At 52.7% G+C, this 22,112-nt stretch overlaps 1 protein-coding gene across 4 annotated transcripts in view; it reads right to left on the reverse strand.

Moving 5' to 3' along the window:
* MYOM2 (myomesin 2) overlaps window positions 1-22,112 on the reverse strand; it is a 106,267-nt gene that overhangs the window by 23,363 nt on the left and 60,792 nt on the right. For all 4 annotated transcript variants that reach the window (XM_032413728.1, XM_032413727.1, XM_032413730.1 and 1 more), the window contains 14 exons: window positions 19,431-19,614; window positions 18,499-18,673; window positions 17,102-17,223; window positions 15,476-15,663; window positions 13,039-13,165; window positions 11,629-11,807; window positions 10,491-10,605; window positions 9,438-9,594; window positions 9,242-9,348; window positions 7,133-7,177; window positions 6,321-6,457; window positions 1,969-2,113; window positions 1,798-1,857; window positions 787-854 (listed from right to left, as the gene is read on the reverse strand). In XM_032413728.1, coding sequence (XP_032269619.1) covers window positions 787-854; window positions 1,798-1,857; window positions 1,969-2,113; window positions 6,321-6,457; window positions 7,133-7,177; window positions 9,242-9,348; window positions 9,438-9,594; window positions 10,491-10,605; window positions 11,629-11,807; window positions 13,039-13,165; window positions 15,476-15,663; window positions 17,102-17,223; window positions 18,499-18,673; window positions 19,431-19,614 — 1,809 coding nt within the window. The remainder of the gene's footprint in view (window positions 1-786; window positions 855-1,797; window positions 1,858-1,968; window positions 2,114-6,320; window positions 6,458-7,132; window positions 7,178-9,241; window positions 9,349-9,437; window positions 9,595-10,490; window positions 10,606-11,628; window positions 11,808-13,038; window positions 13,166-15,475; window positions 15,664-17,101; window positions 17,224-18,498; window positions 18,674-19,430; window positions 19,615-22,112) is intronic.

The raw sequence follows: 22,112 nt of genomic DNA on the forward strand, positions 1-22,112 counted from the left end.
TGGTCCTGACCAGTCCACTCTCATCCCCTCAGACCAGCCCCTCACACAATACTCCTGGCCTGTCCATTCTCATCTCCTCAGGTGAATGCTGCTCTATCCCTTATCCCACTTTCCTTTGCCTTCACCCCTTAACTTTTTGTCCCTAGCTTTATTGAGATATAATTAACATATAACATCACTTAAGTTTAAGGGATACAACATGATGATACGGTACATTCCGATACTGTGAAATGAGCACCATATCAAGGTTAGTATTACCTTCTTATGGGAAAAAACAATGCATTATTGATCTTCCGCCAGGTTCTCCTATAGCACTGCTCATGTAGCAGAGAGATGCTCCTTAAACTCTGTTCCCCCAAATACAGATTTTTATATTCAGTAGGAACTAAGGCTTACTTCATTACTCAACTGTTAGAACAAAACTTAAGGAGCATCTTCTTCCCAAAACATAACTTCTTTCCCTAAAGAAATCATGTGAGCAGCATGGAAATTACCAGATGAATTTCATCATAGCGTACTCTCCATATGTTCACTTCCTAAAAATCTTAAATATTTCAAACGCCTCCTTGAACCTTCTTTTGCATGCCACCACACTGTAATCTCTTCATGAAGAACAGAGACTGGAGTCTAAGTAGGAAAACATCCACGAGACTCAAAGTCACAGGGCACGGGCAGCTCTCTGTGTTTTCCCGCATCCTGTGATCGACGGCAGATGCTTCCCCAGAAGGTCCCTCGCCACCCCGTGAACGAGAGCTTACTGCTCCCTCGTTGGAGCCGAGTCCTCACCTTACAAACAAGTCGAACTTCACATTCATCTGTAACATCCCAGTGCAGATACTCAGCAAAATGAGGGCCTGAGGGGAAAATTGTGGAGAGACGGTTTTTAAAAAGGGAAAGAAACGGAAAACGCAGATACACACACACACACACACACACACACACACAATTTATATTTGTGAATGCATTTTTGGCAGAAGAATAAGCTGTGCTGTATGAAAGTACAGTGCTGTTTCTGCGTCCCACCCCCATGTCATTCAGGTGGTAAGTACTGAGCAGTGGCCTGTAGGAAGATACAGAACAGACAGCCGCAGTCCCCAGACGCCCCGGGTCGCAGCCTGCAGACCACCGGCTCAGGTGAACTATGCCTGGGGTGCCGTGGGGCGCACGCGCTCGTGACAGCTACGGGGAGGCCTGAGGACCCCGCTCGGACTTTGGACGGCGCCCCCAGGATGCAGAGGTGACCGTGGAAAGGCATGTCGCTGTGGGATGACCAGACCACAGAGAGTGGAAACGCGCGTGTGGACAAGGGAGACGGTGAGGGACCAGCTGGCTGACCCGGAGGGCTGTGTGGGGCGTGGCAGGAATAAAGTGCGCGTCCCTGGGGGCGCCTACAGCCGTCTGTCATCTGTCACGTGGCCCGGGCGTCCAAGTGTCTCACACAAAGGAGAAATGAGGGTCTGGGATCACCTCCGTCTCAGCCGCGAACAGGAGAGACGAGTTAGTTAGCAGGTCGGCCGCACGGCCTGGCCACCCCGACCGTGTCCTCGACTCACAATAACAGGAAATACTAAACAGTAGATTCTGGGGCTTTTAAAGGTAGAAGCAAGACAAAACACAGATGAAAATAAATGTAACGTGCAAAGGACAGAAAAACACCCATGTTTCCACAGATGAGAAGCAGTCTAACCTCATGATTACATAAAACAGCATCTACAGCCTTTTGGCGTTGAACCAAATCTGCCGCAAACAGCATTCGACCGAGTCCGCCCGGGCTCCTGGGGCGCGTCCGGCACCTACCTTGCTTCCTGAGGAATTCCTGCCTGTGAAATTCAGCCTCGTCTAGGACAGCCTTGAACGCTAGAGCCAATATTCAAGGGAGAAAGAAATGGAGACGTTGGCCTCTGTGCAGCCCACACAATGCCCTGTGGATTTTCTTCCGCGGGCAGGCAAGCCCTCAGGACAGCCTACCGGCTCCGATGAGAACCAGGGAGGACTGACTCCTGGCTTTTCCGTCGCGAATCTGCACAGTGTAGGTGCCCTCGTTCTCCACGGTGAATCGGTCCATGACCATCTCAATAAGGCCCGTCGCTTTGTCGCATTTAATTCTGTGTTTCTGGAAGCAACGGTGGAGGTAGGGAATCAGCGCTACAGCGAAACTCCTCCCGGCTTATCTCTGACTTTGACAGTCGCATCAGCCACTAGCTCCTAACGACTGTGACACACACAGAAACGCACAATGAAATGAAACCCAGGAAACCTCGTGGTGAACCGCACGTGAACCAAGGGACACACGCACCCACTCGGTGACGCAGCCGCGTTCTGTGCGGAGCCGCCCCCTCCCGGAAGACTCCAGCAGGGACTACACGCACCCAAAAATAAGCACCTAGCACGACACAATTAAGGACACCGGGAAAAAACGGTGTGCACGACAGCATACCCCACGCGGACCACGCAACACAGGTGGCCAGCGACAACCAGCCATCGAGCACCATGCTGTCCCCAGCTCTGAGGACTCAGAACCATGGCTTCAAGGCTGCTGCGTGGACCAGGCCACCGAAGCTGGGTGTCAGGTGCGCAGAGATTTTCTGGAAGAGTGTGCGTGCCTAGGCAAGTCTGGCACCTTGTGCTCCCCTCACTCCTGAGGCCACAGCTTGGTGCCGACTCTCACACGGGGGCTCCCCGTCCCCCCCAGATCCCAGACTGGTGCAGGGAGGACCTACCAGGACCTGCCCTTGGAGCCGGCTGGGTGCCCTTCCCGTAACATCCCTGCTGCGCACGCCCCCCTTCCAGGGCAGACCTCACCCCAGCCCAAGTGTCCGCCCACCGCCTGCCCGTCCTGCTGGACCGCGAGGCCTTCAGAGCTCAGACTGTCCCCACCCTTTCTGCCCAGCACCTGTGCGCCCGGCAGGTGGTAAAGACCAAATAAATGTGTGTGGGATTCTCACCGACCAGCTCATTTCGCCGTCCGTGGCGCCCTGCCGGCCGTGGTCCGCCACCCCCACACTGTAGTCCCCTCCCAACAACATCTGGTCGGGGACACGTCCCCGCACCACCCAGCCCATCTGAAGCTCAGCTTTCTCTCACACCCCGCTCTCCTCGTTTGTGATGAACTCACAGACACCAGAATGATTTATGGTGGCTGATGGACTACGCCTTCTCCAGCCTTGGACGAAAATACCTGAAATGAAGCAGGGGTTGCGGGGGCAGAAGGACCACATCCAAAGAATGAGTCACTTCAAAGGCAGGGAATGGTGCATGCGAGGCCCCGGGGCTCAGGAGCCTTCTCTCTAGTGACCGCTCATGACCCCCGGGGTGACCCGCAGGCTCTCCTCCTCCCTGTGAGCCCCGCGGGGGTTCCGGCAGGGTCTTCCCAACCTGAACCCTGATCTCAGCCCTGCAGGGGTGGAGGCCCGGGGAGCAGGACGAGCAGGATGAACAGAACAAACACCAGCCATCTGCGGTCGGATGGAAAACAGGGTCACCCCAGGGAAACTCCTCAGCCCTCAGAAAGCACACTCTGTCTAGAACGCTCCCCTTACTAAGAATTCAGAAAGAATGTGCATCTGCAGGTGGCTTTACGGAAAACCTGTACCCAGCGCGCGAGAACAGCGCCCATTCTCTGACGCACGCTCACATTCAGAGCCCGGCGTTCCAAAGGCCACTGTCTCAACGGCGCTCAGGACGTGGATACGAGCAAAAGAGCCTCTTTGCCCAGTTCATCTGTGAGTTCACCTCCCGAGCATCGGGCACCGTTTCTAAACCCTTGTGCCTGGCCTGGAAGGCTCCAGACGTCTCCGACGGCCCACCCCCGTCCTCCGTCCTCTGGCACCTCCCTGTTTGTCCCCCTGCCAGCCCTCGGCATGGGCGGCAGCAGGGCCGGCCTGGCCTCCTGTCCGCCTCCCCAGACTCACCCTGGGCACCCCGCTCCTGAAGCCCTCCTCACCGCTTCAGCCCTCCCGTCGCTGTCTCTGAGCCCAGGCGGCCTCGCGGGACGGTTTGAAGTCCGCTGTGTCACCGCGTCCTTGAGCCGATCCTGCAGCTCCGGCAGGCAGGCTCGCGCCCCCCTGAGGTCCCTACCGTTTGGCTGGTTCAGAGGGACAATCAGAAATGATTTGTAAAATACACCCACGGGGAGGGGAAGATGAGTATGGTGCTCTCACGGTCAACCGTGACACTTCGCTCCTCCCTAATCAAATAGGACGTTGAGGCTTTAAGTGAATAAAAGCCACTCCCTGGCCTTGCCTTTCAGCAAACAGAAACAAAATCACCTTCACGGTTAGAAATTCCATTGCAATTTCACATCTGTGAAGCAAACAGTGTGAGCTTGTATAAGGTCCCTTAGACGGTGTCTGGATGGGAAACTGAGCCAGGAAGATGGAGAGATGGAGAGACAAATGAACAAGCAAGCATGGCCTCAGCTTGCTTTCTGAGAGAGCGGTCACTGAGAAAGTTCCCGATCGCAGAGCGTGGTGACCGTGTGTCCTCCGGGCAGACTGGCGGAAGTGCCGGAGGGAGCCCGGCAGGGACGGAAGCAGGACGCCTGCACGGCGTAGCTCACCGGCTTGCTCCGTCATTCTGAGTATTTACGTCTGAATACGGGGAGCAAATTTCAAATCAATGAGACAAAGCCCTGTTCTCGTTTGTCCGACACCATGCTCGCTTCCAACACCTGCAAGGAGAGGACCCCAGGAGCCGACCCCACCAGGTCTGAGAAGTAGGAACGCGGGACTCTCACCAGCCGGATTCTTCGCAATACAGTAGCTTTTCTAATGTTCTCAGCTACTGCACTGCAGTGTCTGAGCGGGTTTTAGAAATTAATTAGGCTTCTTGCGATTGCCATTATGCAGCAAGATGAAGTTCAATGATTTTATGGGTGCCATAAATACAGGCTTTTATGTGACTCACACAAAATAACATCAATCTCCCCCCCGGAAAAGTCACCTGTGGATTGCTAATTAAACAAGTGAAATAGTGCAGCCCTATCCCAAAAAGATTAGCCACAGAGCAAAGACATCAGTTTTTAAACCAAGCTCTATGCAGCAGGTAGGAAATGTTAATCAAAAGATGTTCTACAAATAAACTGCAATTACACTAAATTCTTTTTCATCTCATAGCACGGTCTCTGCTCAAAGAGAATTTCTCTAAGTCCTTGATCGTGCGGTATACTCTCCCAGGGACAGAATGCATACTCTGCTGGCTTTTCTGCAGCCAGGAGGAAAAGCCTGCTGTCTACTCATCAGCCGCTCATCTCACCTACATGCCTCTCAGAGTATGTCACCGTCTCTCAAGGGTAAGAAAAACTGCATGATCTTTGTCCATTCCGGATTTCTGCCTGACACGTGCTCATCTAACCAGGTGAGCCTTAACAAACACCCATGGGAACAAAGTCTGGACTAGGGATGAGGGGCCCAGCTCAGCGACACAGTAAGTGGGCACCTGCATGGCCTCAGTGATTCCTACATGTCAACCATTCCACGAACATGTGTGCAGTGCACGCGGATGAGGCGTCCAGAGTCAGTAGGACCCTGAACAGACCGATGACACCACACACTGAGTACCAGGGGAGAAGAGCAGAGGACGTAAAGACCCCTCGCTCTCCACTCAACAGTAAAGAAAGGGCCCATGGAGCAGGTTTTCCTTCAGCTGGAAATTACAGCAGGTGTGCTAGAATTATTAGACAAGAAGAAATACATTGAAACATACTCAATGTTCTTCCACAGCCAAAAAAGGAATATTTACAATAATTGTAGGATTCATTGCATACAATTAAAAGCAGAACAAGGGCAAAAGCGTTTGTATCCTAGCATTCTACACGCTGTTGGCAGCTCTGCTGTGCTTTGCCTAAACAGAACAGCCTAAAAGGTTAGGGGAGGTGTAGAAACAGATTTCCCCATGGACGCCTTCCTTGGGAAGCTCTCGGTGAGGGGCGGAGGGGGCCCACAGACAATGGGGTAAAAATGCCTGCCTTCAAAACCAGGTCAAGAATAAATAGGCCTGTCCATCAAGGATGTTTCCATGCCCCCCATGTCCCCTGAACCTTTTCATAACACCAGGCTCAACATCTCTAAAACAAAGCTGACCATTGTTCAATTCTGGCAGGCTTGGATTTCAAGGACTCCTGATCTCTCATCTAACCCAGACCAGTCTCTGAATATCGCAAGAATCAACCGTCACGCGTTCATCTCAACACCTGCTACACCCCAATTTCTGCAGTTCAAAAGGGGATGAAAACACACACAGAATGTTGACCTGAAGTCACTGAACTACGAAAGTAAATCCCGGCCTCTCCGAAGCCAAAGATCACTCCCACATGAACTCACCTCACTGTCAGAGACTTCTCTGTCATTAATAATGAATCGGTAGCTCGCATCTGGTGATAAGTGCTCAGCCTGGAGCCAGAAGCGAACCTGGCCCTTATCAAAAATCTCATAAGCTAATTCTGATTTCAGAGGAATTGCTACAGGAAGAAAAGAAATCGAAAGTCAATAATGCATGAATCGTTGTGAGAGAGAACAGCTGCATATTGGAGGAAAATATCAATCCTGGTTATTAAATTTTTGAGGATGTGAAACCCTGGGGTGTCAAGTAGGATTATGAAAACCAAAAAAATAAAACTAAAACCCTAGGTTAGCCCGTTGTTGCAGGTAAGGCCCCGTGCCGCGTGAGCCGTGTGCGCACACGCCCAGCTCTCCCGTGGACCCTGAGGTACACCCCCGCGTGCTCCCTCTGTATTCAGTGTAACTCAGTAACCGAAGACTCCACCTGATTGACTTGTTTGGATTGGGATCAGCTACGCTAAACCCCAAATTCAAAACTCTCTCTATGCAATAAAAACTTCAAGTTGCATTATCAACTCGTATTTGTTTCCAGTGAACAGGCCGAGGGTGTGATCCCAAGGACGCCTGATCTGGATGGTTGTCCCGCGTGCACTGGGAGGAGAGGGTCTACAAGTTGCATTATCAACTCGTATTTGTTTCCAGTGAACAGGTGACAAGCCTGGAAGCTGGATGCGTGAAATGAAACGGTCCGTGCCCAAAGTGCTCCTTGGTGAGCGTCCCACCTTAATGAGCAAGGCCCTCCCCCAACGGCTTGCTGTCTGCCTGCAAACAGGCAGAGTCCCACGCTTACTTACTAGGATTCGTGATTTCGTTGCTCAGTGCCATCAAACGTTCGAGCTCTAAAATTAAGAAAAATACATGCATTGATTTTTGACCCATACATTCAGAAGTCTGTAAATAATTACAAGGCTAACCCCAAGCAGGGATCTGACACCACCAAGATTTAATCTGTGCTTGAGTAAGAAACATGAACTAGAAGTTAAAAGGCAAATAGGAGTTACACCACCTTTGAATACTCTCTTCAGTTGAGATCCTCACTATATAATAACCCTGTCTTGAAGGGGAGGGGTGGTGGGGCACGCGAGGGCAGAGCCTTGGGGACAGTGGGGCTGGGGGTGGGAGCGGGGTTTGCACGGGGGAGCTTTAAAGACACCCATTCCCAGACCCTCGAATTCCATACGAACTCCTTCCTAATTTCGATCTGGCGCTGAGAGTGTGTGGGTGGTCTGTGATTTTCCTTCCTCTTGCAAGATGTCCTTCAAAATGCTTTGCCCACCCAGGATTTCACTGTGATGCATTACTGCCATGAATTTAAAATAAAAATATAAATATAAATGCATCCTTCCTGAAGGAGTCCCAAGAGCAAGTTAGAAAAACTGAAGGTTCTAAGCCATTTCTTCCATCCTTCCTTCCTTCTTAATTAGAATTTAGAAAAGAGATCGTGGTCACGAAGATATGTATGAACATGCTTACTTGACCAAAAAAAGAAGTCAGACTTTTCCTGACTGGGTGACTGGCTTGACTTCCCCATTAGGTCTAATGGTAGGAATTTCCATAAATCAAATGAGCTAAATCTGCAGTTCCACGGCTTTATCTAAAAGATTTCTTAGAGTCCACATACATTATAAAACATGCTGGAAGTTTTCATCCTTTGCAACTATTTAAAATTAAAGTGAAAATGTCATCTACAAACTTAAAACTGGTGCAGAGAAGTAGAACACTTTTCAGGATTATTTAAGAATGTTTTGAGTTAAAAACTGAAGACCGCTGAGTTAGGGTCAGAAAAGGCAGCTCAGAAAGCATTCGGAGCAGATTCCTGATCTGCTCCGGCCCCTGTCTCTGGACAAGGGCATCCTGAGGACCCTGGATAGCAGCGTCCACACGGACCACTCGGCCATCCTCCTGCTGTGTCTTGTTAAATCTGCACGAGCTTCCCCAGGTTTACGCAGCAGCTGCTCCAGCCCCGCAGGGGCCCAGGGCATCGGCACGGGGCCTCCCAGCGTGGGTCCATGCCTCTCCTCCCAGTGCACGCGGGACAACCATCCAGATCAGGCGTCCTTGGGATCACACCCTCGGCCTGCTGCCAGCCAACATGCCAGTGGGGAACTTCGGGGTCTGCTCACCAGGCACCAGGCCTCTCATAAGACCCCATATTTTAACAGAGGACTCTCAACAGCTCTAGAGACCCAGAGAACCGTGGACATCTGACCGTGCAATCCAGCATGACGCAGCTCACTCCACATCTCCGTGAGGCTGACCCTGACTGTGGGTCGGGTCCACCACAAGCACTGGACACAAATAACTATAATCCCCAGCAGCACAAGGACCTGCCTCATGAGACCTGCCATTTGGCAGGGACTCAGGTGTGTGAGCCCGCCAAGGACAGACCTGCCTGTCCCTGGGCTCCCCAGCTGTGAACAGACTTTTCTTTCTGCCGTCTCCTATTTGTAAGAGAGCAAGAGATTCTGACTATGCCGGTTGAATCTTATTTCACACACAGAAAATATATAGATTATTTTCTTTTGCCAGGCTGACTATCCAGTGCTGGAAGGAAAGGGGGAGTCTCCCATCTGCGTGTCTCGCTTTAATCTCGTGGCCTTACTTGGCTAATCGGCTACTCCCTGCTTGCCAAGCTACTGAAATGTAGCTAAACCCAACTTGAAAAGTACAAGGGGGAACTCCAGAAGCCCCAGGCCCTGGACCGGTGATTTAGGAGCTGGACAGAATACGAACTCTAGAGAGTTTGTTTAATTTCTAAGAGAATGTTTGCTTCTACGAACACTTGGCACCCCAGCCTCCCACGAACGCACGCCCGTTTTCTAGGCAAGCAAGTCTTTCCTAGGTTAGTATCAATCTTTCAGTGCTGGACACTCAAGCAGGCGAGCCTCCGTCACGTACTTTACCTTCTTCGTCCAAGGTGAAACTGGAGGACACCCCGTCCGTGTCACTCACGGACACCGAGTAAGTTCCTAGATCCCCTTTGTCCGGGTTTTTAAAGTACAGCTTCGAGCTAAAAGGGAAGAACCGTGGGACACGTTGGCTGTTTGTGTCTGCCAGGGTCCCCAGCGGTCCCAGGGGCCAGCCCCCGAGGGGACTTACTGGTCTCCCACCGTCTCGACCCTGAACTTCTGGTCATCCGCAACCTCCTCGTAGGCTTTGCACCACGTGAACTGGGATGCGTCGGTCATTTCCTGACAGTCAAAGCTCAGGTAGATGTTGCCTTCCTCGTCCACACCAGCACTGATCTCCTTCGTGCCTACAGAGCGAGGAGACAAGGCGGGGTCTCAGGAGCGCCGTGCCCTCCACCCACGGACTCTGGGTCTGGAGGCGGCGGCTTGGTTTACACCGAATCATCAGCTTCCCCTCCAGGTCACCCAGGACGCTGAGGCAGACCCGCGGGAGGGCAGTCCATCCAGGAGCAGGTGGAGGGCAGAGCGGACAGGGTTTTAAGCTGTCACCTCTCTGTCCGTTCTGTCCTCTGCATCCGATCCCGCCGCGGCAAATGTGTTGGCCATAAAGACCCTTCTTCTCCCTGAGATCTGACCCCTCGCCACTGCGAGGGCCGCGGGTGGCCGTGGGCACCCCCCGATAGCACCACACGCGGGCTCCTCCCTCTGCCCTTCTTCTGTGGGGGGCGGGAAGGGACCTGCTCGATCCTTCTGACCAGGTGGACACCTGGCCCCACACAGGACAGTCAGAATCTGCCCTGAGGGGGTAGGGACTGGGGGGACACACCAGCCTGGGCAGGCACGGACGCCGTCGGCTGCCGCAAAGACGGAGCGGCACAGACTGCCAGGCGGCAGAGGACATGAAACCAGTCTCCAGAGAGAGGAGCCACTTGCCACCAAGAACACTACCCACGGGTTTCTGACTGCCGGTCAAAATTCAGCAGTAACATCGTCATCCCCACATGTGGCTTTACTGCTCCAAATACAGATCCCCACCGACTGCGCCTCGGGGCCCCACTCTGATCCAGGGGTGCTGGGCCGTGCCGGGCTGGAGGGCCTGTCCCGTTGGCCGCTCGACACCGTCAACCACACGCAGGAGCCCGCCCTCCCTGCACTCACACGCACACAACACACACACCCACCTCCTGCAGCCCGGCCGCCCGCAGCCTCCCGCCACCCCGGGCAGCCACGCAGCACCTCTCACCTGGCCGGGCCTCCACGAGCACCGGCTCAGACGTGTCCGACGGCCTTCCCACCCCGCTGGCGTTCACGGCCCGGACCCTGAACACATAGGTCTTGCCCTGGTGCAAGTCACACACCTTAGAAAGACAGAGAAAATGTCACATGGGAATCGATAAGTGAAAAGGACTTTTTACTTTTCACATTTTACTATGAACATGCTTCTTTTTTAAAAAAAAAAGGAACTTACTTTTCCAGCTGTAAGAGCTACGCACAGTGAACTAGAAAAGCAGGAGGTAAGACAGACTCACAATCATTCACAGTCTGACTTTGCAAGAAAAAACAGACTCTTTCAGTTTTGAGAGAGTCTTCCTTTTTTCTTTGCATATTTCAAAGCAGAATTCAAGGCATATACCCAGTCTGCAACCTGGCGTTCACAGTCAACATAATTCTACGGGACGAAATATTATTTTAAATGTGATTTGTGACTGTGCCAGATTTCCCATCGTTTGGACACATCAGAATTAAATGCTTCTCCCCTTGCACACGCGTAGCTTGCATGTACTGTAACCTGCGCTGATACGTAAAATGTACTTCAGCTAATTTCTCACTCACTGATTTGGCTAGATCCTTAGAAGCTGATTAGTCCATTCAGAAGAAGCTGATCTGGTTTTGGGTTGTCGGACTGTTGCCCAGAGGCAGCAACCATGTGCTCCACTCAGGCGTGGTCTCCCGGTCAGCCTCCCCGTCTACACCACACCGCAGAGCCCGCGGCCAAGCAGGGAAAGCGCGGGGCAGGGGCCTACCCACCCAAGGACGGGAGTCACAGCCGACCCCAGGGATGGGTAAACTGTAGGTGCCACAAAAAGAAATACTTGGAGGACGGGAGAAGAGAGAAATGTGCGCATTGCCATCCTGGCAGACGTATCCCGGCTGCGTGTGTACGTGTCCGTGCGCGTGACTTCTACAATCACGAATGCAACGGGTTAAACGCACGCCGACCGCAGACACACAGTGGCCGCCGCCCTGCGGAGACCGTCCACAGCGGCACGGGACCGTGTGCACCGCCTGAGCGGCTGGCTGGGCGGCTTCGAGCCTGTCTGCAGGAGCAATCAGAGAGCCCGTCCCGGGAAGGCAGGGCACACGGGAAGGAACACTGTCACCTTTAAATAACGGTTGGCGGTTGCTGCCTCGTTCACGGTGCTCCATTCTCCGGAATCCTCTTCCTTATAGTCTACAAAATACCCCGTAATGGGGCCGCTGCCAGAGTACACGGGGGCTTTCCACAGCATGACCAGGGACGAGTCTCTGACCTCACAGAACGTCAGATCATAGGCAGGACCTGAAAAGTCGAACACAGTCTGTGCCCATGCATGCACGCACCAGCATGTGGCGTCTGCCGCCGCGGGGACACACACAGACGTCACGACTCTGCGTGTTAAATCAGGCTTTCTCCACGCACGCCTGGAGGAGCGTGCTGAGCGGGGAGCAGGGAGGGGGCACCGTGTGGCTGTTCCTGCAGCCTGACCATGAGGCATCCGGGGACCGTGGGCACCCCGGAATCATTCATGAGTCCACATCAGCACTCAGGCCCTGCAGGTGCATCTCACAGAGGGAACAGGTGCACGGAGCAGGGGCACGCGTGTCCTCCGCCCCACGCGGGAAGCCTGTCTGCGCAGACGCCCACCTCCCAGCAGCCTGATACACCTGCTCCTCTAGCCCCAAGCACATCACCTGCTCAGACCCCTGGAGCTCTGCCACAGGGAGTAGTGCCGAGCCCGGGTCCAGAGCCCTCGGGCGGCAAAGGGAAAAGGAGCAGGGGCTGCACCTGAACCAAGTCATGCCACATCCTTAGAGGGTGGCTAAGCCCTTTCATGTGAAGCCCCAAAAAGGCTCTGGAAATTGGGATAGCTTTCCTTCTACTGGCTTTTCTAAGGGGCAAATATTAGTTTCCTTAAAACAAGGACCACTCAATAAAAGAAAAGGAGGAAAAATACACTATAATCTGGCCACAAAATAGCTTCAACTTTAGGTCTGTTGTTTGGGCATTGTTTTGTTTTGCTCAAAACAGGAGCATTTTACCCATTCCATTTAGGTTCCTGACACACTGAATACAAATAAATGAAGGCCCAGGTTTTGAGATTTTATGAAAACAGCTATAAAATGTAAAGTCCTAATACATGCAGATTGGCAGTAATCCCACATTTTCGAACTACAGGCCCCCAGGTCCCCACAGGGCCTGGGAGGAGAACCAGACCTCACACACTGGGGACCCCAGTGTCACACCCTGTGTCATCAGCACTGGCCCCTCCTGCCCGGGGCCGCCTTCCCTCTCCCCTCATGCGTCCCCGCTGATCACCCCACCCTCATCACCTGCTCGGCCTCTGTCCACGCCCCACCGCCAGGGACGGGGGCCGCCTCATCCCCAGCTACGCCCCGTGCCTGGCACAGGGTGGTGACCCCGTAGCATGCACAGATAGAACACCCGCTAGTTCTGGGGTTGGAGACCGCGGCCCTGCGGACAGCAGGCTCACACCACGGAGGGCTGCTCCAGGCCAGGAGGGGCCGCTTACCCGGCTCAGGCATGGTCCAGGCCTCACACTTGAAGAGCTCACTGGGGTCCGATGGCTGCCCGATCCCGGCCAGGTTGACGGCAGCGATTTTGAACTCATAGAGTGAGCCTTCTGTCAAGCCCTCCACCTGCGTGGATTGTATTTAAATTAACACGGGAAATAAGAGCTTCATTACAGTCCGTCCGATGGAGGATTCACGACTGACTCCCAGAATGAACCGTGGGGCAGGGGGGGCTGTGCGGGTAAACTGGACAGTGCGGTCAGGGAGGGCTGTGAATGCAGCTGCTGTGTTGTGGTCGCTCCAGGGAACCCACCCATATTCCCATTCCTCCTGTCACTGTGCCTACGGGGGCGGCATGATGACCACCCTTGACAGATAGCTTGTCCTCGTGGAGAAAAAGCCACAGAGGGCGAGTGGAATAGCAGGGGTGGGGGGCCTGCCCTCAAGCCCACATCCCCTCTGCAGACGCCAGCACCTTGGCTGCCACCAGCCGGGGACACGAAGCCTCCCTGCCACACCAGCCTCACTACGTGACGCCCGACAACCCGTCACCGTCCCGCAGCACAGGGGCTGGAGGCCCTCAGGTCGTGACCTCAGCCCCATGAGGGTCTGTGCCCCAAAGATACAGGGAAGGCCTTGCCCAGAGCCCTCAGCCCCGCCTCGCTGTATCTAGATAATATTGCCTCCTGGAAAAATACGGAGCCTCCAAAGCAAGTGTGTTTGAAGTTCAGTGGTTTCGTTCCCTGCAAGACGGAGCTCACCTCACGGCAGTAGCCGGTATTCTAAAAATAAGAGGGTGCTTTGCTCAGGAGTAAGGGCCGTCTAGAACAGCTCGGCACAGTGTTGGGGGCTGACCGGGCACAGATATCAGTAATGTGACACACGTGCGTGCACATACATGCACACTCACACACACACACACGTGCACGCTTGAGTTCTGGCAACTTGTACCAGAACATAGAACATAAAAAGCGGGTGATCAATGTCTGTATTACACAAATCTACATTACAGAGCAGAGTCGTCTACAAGCTGCAGACTACACCTCCTACTAGTCTCCCCACAAACAAAAATCCAACCCTAAGTGACCCATAGCCAACAGGGGTGTTACGCTGTTGTGGTGACGTGAGCTGCTGGGACCCCCCACCGACAGCAGCCCAGGCACTGCGCATGTGCACACATACACACACAGTGCACCCGCACACACATGCACGCACATACATGCACATACTCCCATACACGTGTGTGTGCGTGTGCATGTACACGCACGCACACGTTCCCACGTGCACACGCGCACATGTACACACAGTGCACCCACACACACATGCACGCACACACATGCACATACTCCCACACACGTGTGTGTGCGTGTGCATGTACATGCATGCACACACTCCCACGTGCACATGCACACACATACACAGATACCCTTACATGCATGCACACGTTCCCACGTGCACACGCGCACACGTACACACACACCGGTACCCTCACATGCATGCACACTTTCCCACATGCTCACGCGCACACATACACACACACAGGTACCCTCACATGCATGCACACGTTCCCACATGCTCACGCGCACACATACACACACACAGGTACCCTCACATGCATGCACACATTCCCACGTGCACACACTTACACGTACACACACACAGGTACCCTCACATGCATGCACACACTCCCACGTGCACACATACACGCACATACATGCACACGCTCCCACATGTGTGCATACATGTGCATGTACATACACGCACACATTCCCATGCGCACACCCGCACATGCACACACACACACATGCATTCACACACATGCGCACGTACCTACATGCACACACACTCCCACGTGCACACACACATGCACACATGCCCGTGACCTAAACCATGCAAACGAGCAGTGGAAGACTCAGCGAGGTGGGAGAGAAAGCCCATGGCTGCTGAGGGTTTGCATCTGGATTGGATTCCAGATCTTCCTTACTCCAAATCTATGTTCTTTCTCCTCTCTCTGCCAGGCAGAACATGCGTTTGGCCAACTGACTCACCCAGAGGCTGGACACACAAGCCTTTCTTAGCAGAACCGCGATTAACAAGCCACGGACAAGGGCGCTCGGACTGAACACCAGCTAAGTGCAGACGCACCAGCCCCACAGAACCACATGGTGATGGGCGTGGGGCCTGGAGCCGCCCCCAGTGTGGACACCCCCACACCACCTGCTTCCTTGCCTCTCCACCTCCCCTTGCGTCTCAGAAGAAAATGCTTCCTCGGATCCAGTTCTAGAGCTTCTCCCACGAGGCTGTGAAGTTTTCTGAACCCACTTTTGTTTCTGTGTCACATTATCTAATGCCCTTGAACTCTGAGTCACTGAATGAAGGACTCTGCCCCGTATGGGAAACCACCCAGGAGAAGTAAATGGACCCATAAGAACCAACCGTTAAGATCCTCTCTTTGACGGGCGAAGAGTTGACCTCGTGCCAGTTCTTATGGTGAGCCTCACGCTTGTCTATGTAATAGCCAAGGATGGGGGTTCCCCCGCTGAATTTAGGCACCTTCCAGCCAAGGGTCATGGAATGGCCATTGCAGTTCAGAAGCGTGACCCCATAAGGATGTGAAGGGACAGCTGCAAGGACACAGAGCAGGAAGGTCACCCCGGTCTCCACCCACGATGCCCAACCTCCTGGGGACCGCTCCTGCCCTGCGGAGGGGCCTCCACCCCGAACCATCCTTGTGTGTTTTCATCTCTTCCTTTAAAGAGAGTAACTCTCTGTCATTTCTATTTACTGCAATTCCTAAACACATCCTCCAATAAATAATACATACACACATACATCTTCCAATATTTCAATAACACAGGGGCAATAAATTATTTAAATCAGGCCTGGGTGGTTGAAACAAGAGATTCTTCCCTCTCCTCTAAGGAAAACCTCGAAGAGGAGCTTTCTCATTATATCCATGAAAAATAACAGCCATGCCCCCATGACCAGAGATGCTGCACATTACTGACCCAGCCAGTCTTAATTTCCCACATCAAATCAATTCAAGTGAGGACGAATTCACATGAGTTCATTTGGAATTGGACCATCTTTTCCAAGGGGCTGAGGGAGGGTGTCTCTGCTTTCCCCAGCCCCAGCCCCAGCTCCAGGTGACCTGCATCTGGGCATCCTCTGTTACCCAAGAAACAGGTGATCGGGGGAAGACCTGTTCCCATCACAGAATAAAACTGTAGACGATTGCTTTGTATTAAGGAGGAATGGTAATATTTGGAAGTCCCTCCCAGGGAAAATGGACAGATTAGAATAATGACCTTCAAATAAAAGAAGAATGAGTTTGCACTATATTGACCACCTAAGCAGTATTGGATTGGACACTCCTTGGATGTTCTATAACATGACTTTATATGTTGTTAGGAGAGAAAGCTGAACTTCTGAAAATGCGTTTAAAATTTAATTGGAGACAAAAATAATTAAAGAGCAAAACATTTCTCTCAGAAATGAAAGGATATCAGTATGACTCAAAATGAGTAACATGTGACATTCATGCTCCACATGTCCCAGGGCATGCATGTGTTTGCCATGTGGCCCATCTTGTATGAAATCACCAGGGTGATAATCACAACACTCATGTTCCCAGGGCCCACCTCTGAAATTAGGTCCCAAATTATTTGGTTTGATTAAAATCATTTTTAATGATGACCATTGATGAACAAACCACAAAGTTCACATCAACGTTTGGAATTCTCTGAGATGATTAAAACCCCTTGAACTAAGACTAACTGGAAAGGCCACTGATGATTTTCTAGATTAGCACTAAATTTGAAAGAGACGTTCATCCTGATAGCATGCACATCGATGCGGGGCACACACACGGGGACATGTGACCTGAAGTGAAGCCGCGTGTCCCCAGTGTGCACCCTGCTGGCATTTTACCACTCCTCCCTCACCCCCACCATGTTTCCAAGACATGTGGCCGGTGGATGAGAGGCCTCCGCAAGACAGCATGTTCTCGGCACCAAGAACGTTTGTTCCCACAGAGCTTGAGATGGCCCCTGGGTTACTCACTGAGGGCAGCCTGGACCTTGATGACGTCGGACTCCTGTGAGTTCTCGCTTGTGCCGACAGCATTGACAGCCTTCACCCGGAACACGTACTGCTCGCCGGTCGTCAGGCCATGCACCACAAACCTGAGCAAAACACCAGTCAGGGGCGCAACCATGCACCTCAGCCTTTCCCCTCCCTCCTCCAGCAGAAGTAAAATCATCGGGAACGCTCCAAATTTTTTTCCACTGGGACTAGAAGGAACTTCACTTGTCTGAGTTCTTTATATATGCATACTATATATCCACTCTATGTTTCATTTTTAGTTAACGGATGCAAATCAACACACAGGGTCAGGAAGGAAGGCCATGATGCCTGGTTACACCGGGGGCAGGAGGGGCATAGGTTGGGGGGCACAGAAAGCAAACACCCACGGATCCCCAGTACGGGTCACTGGCTCTGTGAGTCGGCTGTCCCAGCTATAAAATGGGACCACAGTCCCCACCTCCCAGCACCACTACAAGCATCAGTGGGAACCTGTGCGGGAGGAGCTCAGCACAGGCCAGCGCCCCATCCATGTGAGCAGGTCCCGCTCGTCTCTCAGAGCCCACAAACATTTAGTGGCCATTTATAAAACTCTGGCTCAAGAATGCTATTTTAAGTTTTTTGTCCTGAGATCTCTTTCTGTGTTTGCTGCCCATGGACTTGAAACAACATCTAACCGATACTCTTCTCAGCAACATCTCTTCCTTCCTAGCCACAGCTTTTCCAAGTTATTTTTCTTAAAAAGTAGATTGAAAAGGGAAAGATGGCTGAGCCATCCTCAATGTTGCATCCACAGTGGAGAATCTGACTGCTGCCTCTATTTACCCGAGAAGCATACCCTGGAGAGAGCCTACTAAAATCAGACGCTCCGCACACTCGGCAGGAGCGGGGGTAAATCAATGCCGGGAGCAGATGCTCCTCTCCACCCAGGACAAGCCAATGTCCCCCACCCCCGCCCCGCACAAGAGAGGTGACGGCCGCCGGCTTTGTCTTCAATCAGTGGCTAGAGCAGAGGACTGTCAGTTATGCGAACAAAGCCCTTTTAAAAGTTCAAAAACTCAATATGGAAAAATAAAACGCCTCTCGAGTCGAGGAGGCAGTTTAAACTTTCCTGTTGGGAGGTAAGCCTTAGCTGCTAATGACTCCAGAAGGGCCAAGGTTCTAGAGTTCTCTCATCAACACGCTAATGATTTCAGCCCCATGCCCGGAACCACCTTGTCAGCTTTCGAGTCCTGGCCCCTCGTGTGGGGAAGAAAACAGACCCTCATGTAGGAGCCTCACAGGAGCGTCTGCCAGGGTGCACGCTGCTCTGAGTGCCGCGTGGCTCCCAGCTGGCTGCGTGTCCTTCCCACACAGCGAGTCCGGGGCCCCCGCACCTGTTGTAGCCGATGGGCTTGTGATTGCACGGCTCCCACACGCTGGACCCTGCCACGCAGCAGTCCACGTAGTAGCCGAGCAGGTCCTCCTCGTGCTTCGCCCTGTCCCACTGCACTACGACCGATGTCTTTGTGTTCCGAGACGCCAGCACCCGGCCCGGGGCAGAGGGGACAACTGTGCAGAGGAATAGAGTGAGGAACCGTGAATGGAGACCGAGGTCCGGAAGCTGCACCAGAGACCCTCAAACCCTTTGTCCACAGGGAATGGCTCCCCGAAATCTGGACGAGGAGGGAGGAGCAAGGGAAGTGGGCGGGGGGGCTGCCACCCGGGGGGGGCCAGGAGCTGCTGGGCCATCCTCTGTCCTACCTGACTCACAAAGAGAGGAATTACAATCACGCAGTCTCCCGTACCCACCCCCAGAACTATATTAAAAAGCATCTTCTCATGACACACATGCTTTGGCTAACAGGGTAGTAACAATTTTAAGAAAATAAGACACCTTCTATCGGATTGGCTGGAATCTGTAAGGGGATTTAAAATCCAATCATGATTTGACCCTGGATTTTCTCCGCAGGGCGATTCAGAATTTCTGTAATCTTGTATGGCATCTTCAGAGTGGGAACTTCAAGCCACACAGGCAAGAAACTCCAGTGTGTTCAAGGTTTCTCAAAAAGTGACCAATGCCTAAAAATATTTCTAACCCATTTATTAGTTTCATAAAAATAAGATGGAACTTTGGAGAAATGCTGAGTACCAACCAAAACACGGCAGAGAGATCTCCATCTCGTGTCAACTGAGATTTTAAGGCAGCTTTAATTTTGACTCATATACAACATTACTTGTCTTTTTCAGCACAACGGAGGGGTATCTGATGTCCCTTACTCGGAGCCTGTCCCAAACCATGGTCGCTCACCAACAAGGCTGTGCTCACCAATCATATCCTGAGCCTGGATGGGGGCGGTGATCTCCGACGGGTCGCTCAGGCCATGCTTATTGGCTGACAAAACCCGAAACACGTATTGCTTCCCCTCAGCAAGGTCAAAGACGGCGTACCGAGGGGACCTCACCGCCGTCTGGGCGTTGACCCGCTGCCAGGTCCCACTCCCAACCACGGACTGCAAAGAGACACAGGATTTACATGAGGAAGCCGGGAAGTCCCCAAAGGCGTGTTGGAGGAAAGGTTCTGCTCTAGCTAGCCAAATTAATCTTCAGGGATGTCCAGACGGTAAAGCACATCTTGCGCCATCAGTAAATCTTTTCTGAATTTTATGAAAAAGGAAGGCAGTTTGGAAAAGCAGGCAAGAAATTACCCAAAGTTGGAAACGCTTACCAGTAAAAAATTTTACATGAAAGCAAATAACTGTAAAAAAAAACTTAGGGCAATTAATACATAGGGTTGTAGTTTTAGTAAAGTGAAATGAACTATGAAGGATTAAAGATAATTTAGGGTGTTCATAAAATTCCATCATAACTCAGCTGGTCACATTTCAATTTAAAATTTTCACTATTTTAGGGGCGCCTGGGTAGCTCAGTCAGTTAAGCATCCGACTCTTGAGTTCAGCTCAGGTCGTGATCTCAGGGTCATGAGATTGAGCCCCGCATCAGGCTCCATGCAGAGTGCGGAGTCTGCTTGAGATTCTCTCTCTCCCTCTCCCTCTGCTCTTCCCCCTGCTCTCCTCCCTCTGAAATAAATAAATAAATATTTTTAAATAATAATAACTAAATAGAATAAAACTTGCACTACTTTGCAGCTGTTACCATCATAATAAGAAAATAGCAATCTAAATAACCAGCAGTAACACAAGACCCATCACGCTACGTTCGTACATTTGAAAATGGAGTCACTAGGGCCATCTTACAAAGATCCTCCATCAGATGAGAGTAATTACACCATTTCGCTACATGTGACACGGGATGCAAATTGTATCTATGACGTATCAAGTACATAAAAGACTATAGAGAAAGAGACCATAAATATCTGTATCTCACATTATTCGTGACTATTTCGAATGATGGAATTAGCGGTGATTTTCATCTTATTCTCTATAATGTCTCTGCACCTTTCCTGCAGGTTTGATTTTTATCATTTGGTTTATCACTGATAATTATTTTGAAACCTCCATTCCATGTTTCACTTCGTTTCTTCCTTTCTGAGGGAATCCTGAGGAAGTAACGGCAGGGGCACTCTGCCCTGCTAATGGCTGCCAGGACCGGGAAAGCACCTCAAGCGCCCCGGCTTCTAGGAGTCAGGTCTACATTTAAAGCCGTCATTTTAGCAGAAGTGCAGTCTCTCTCTCGGCGCTGACACAGGTGTCCGAAGCGGGGGGCCCCCACGTGCTCTCCATCAGAGGGACACCCAGCAGAGGCTGATCAGGGGAAAGGAGCCTCATGCTGGAGGAATGGGGACAGGGAGGAAGCAAGGGAAGCTGTACTGTGAAGCTTCTAGAAACCCAAGTAAAGCTGGGGAGCCAAAGCTAAGTCAGGAGCTGCTCATCAGGAAGTGGAGGCTGGAAGACAACGTCCGTGGGGACAACCCCGCTCCAGGGGATGCAACCGGCCACCCCATTTCAACGGCATCGATGGACAGCTGCAGCTCCTACCGGGTCATCCCTGGGCTTAGCATAAATGGAGAGAGAGGAATGCATATCCTGTGGTTCCTTCTGGGCCTTGGTAGGAACTAAGGTGCTGAAAGAGCACCCTGGACAGGCTGGGGAGGGACTGTCCCCCAGGAGTGGACTGTGACACAGGGAGACGTGCTGCCCATCTGGCCTGCACCTCCTTGCTCACACGTAGCGTGGCCTCCCCTGGGCTCTCACGTGGCTCCCTGCCTCCTGGGACCGCTGAGCACCGTGGCTCCCCTTCCTCGCCCCCATCAACACGCGTATGGCCCGTGACCCCCGGCCCCCCGGCCCCAGCCCTTCCCACTGCGGGCAGCAGGTGGCCGAGCCAGAGGAGCCCCGGTGATGTGGTCGTCCGTTTAGAAATGTATCTGCTAAGACTTGGTGCTTCCGGCCCTGGTGGCAGCCGCCTCTGGAGAGGACCCAGGACATACTCTTCCTCCTGGGACAGAGCCGCCTGGCCGACCAGCGGCACTCCCGTGACGCGAACACCGCACGGCATCCCCCAGAATTCTCCACCCTGCGTTGTTCCAGGGACAGCCCCCACAGAAGGGAGTGTGGAAGGCCGCAGGGCTGGTGCGCGTCCTGGAGCCTGGACACCGCGCCCGTTTCCTCTCCGCGTCTGCTCTGCGTCACCTGCTGACCTGCGCCCCTGTCTCTGCGGCACGCTGCGCCCCCGGCCGGCCCCCCCACGCCAACACCCTTCCCAGCGCCATCCCCTGCACTGCGGGGTAAGTGGGGCATCACAGAGCCACTCGCGGGATGGGCGGGACTCTAACGGTTCCTCCCACCGTGGCCCTGAGCCCGCCAGCAGGTCGGCAAGCCGGGGAGCGGGTCCCAGGCTGCATCTAGCCCAACGGACGGACTAAAGCAGGAGAGGCCTAGCAGGCAGTATGGACGTCAGTGCCTGTGATCCTATGCTTGTACGCCTGTGCGTGTGTGTGCACATGTGTGCGTGTGTGCCTGTGATCCTGCTGCTTGTACGCCTGTGTGCG

The sequence above is a fragment of the Phoca vitulina genome, unplaced genomic scaffold (assembly GCF_004348235.1).
Source record: "Phoca vitulina isolate PV1807 unplaced genomic scaffold, GSC_HSeal_1.0 scaffold15, whole genome shotgun sequence".
Classification (NCBI taxonomy): Eukaryota; Metazoa; Chordata; class Mammalia; order Carnivora; family Phocidae; genus Phoca; species Phoca vitulina.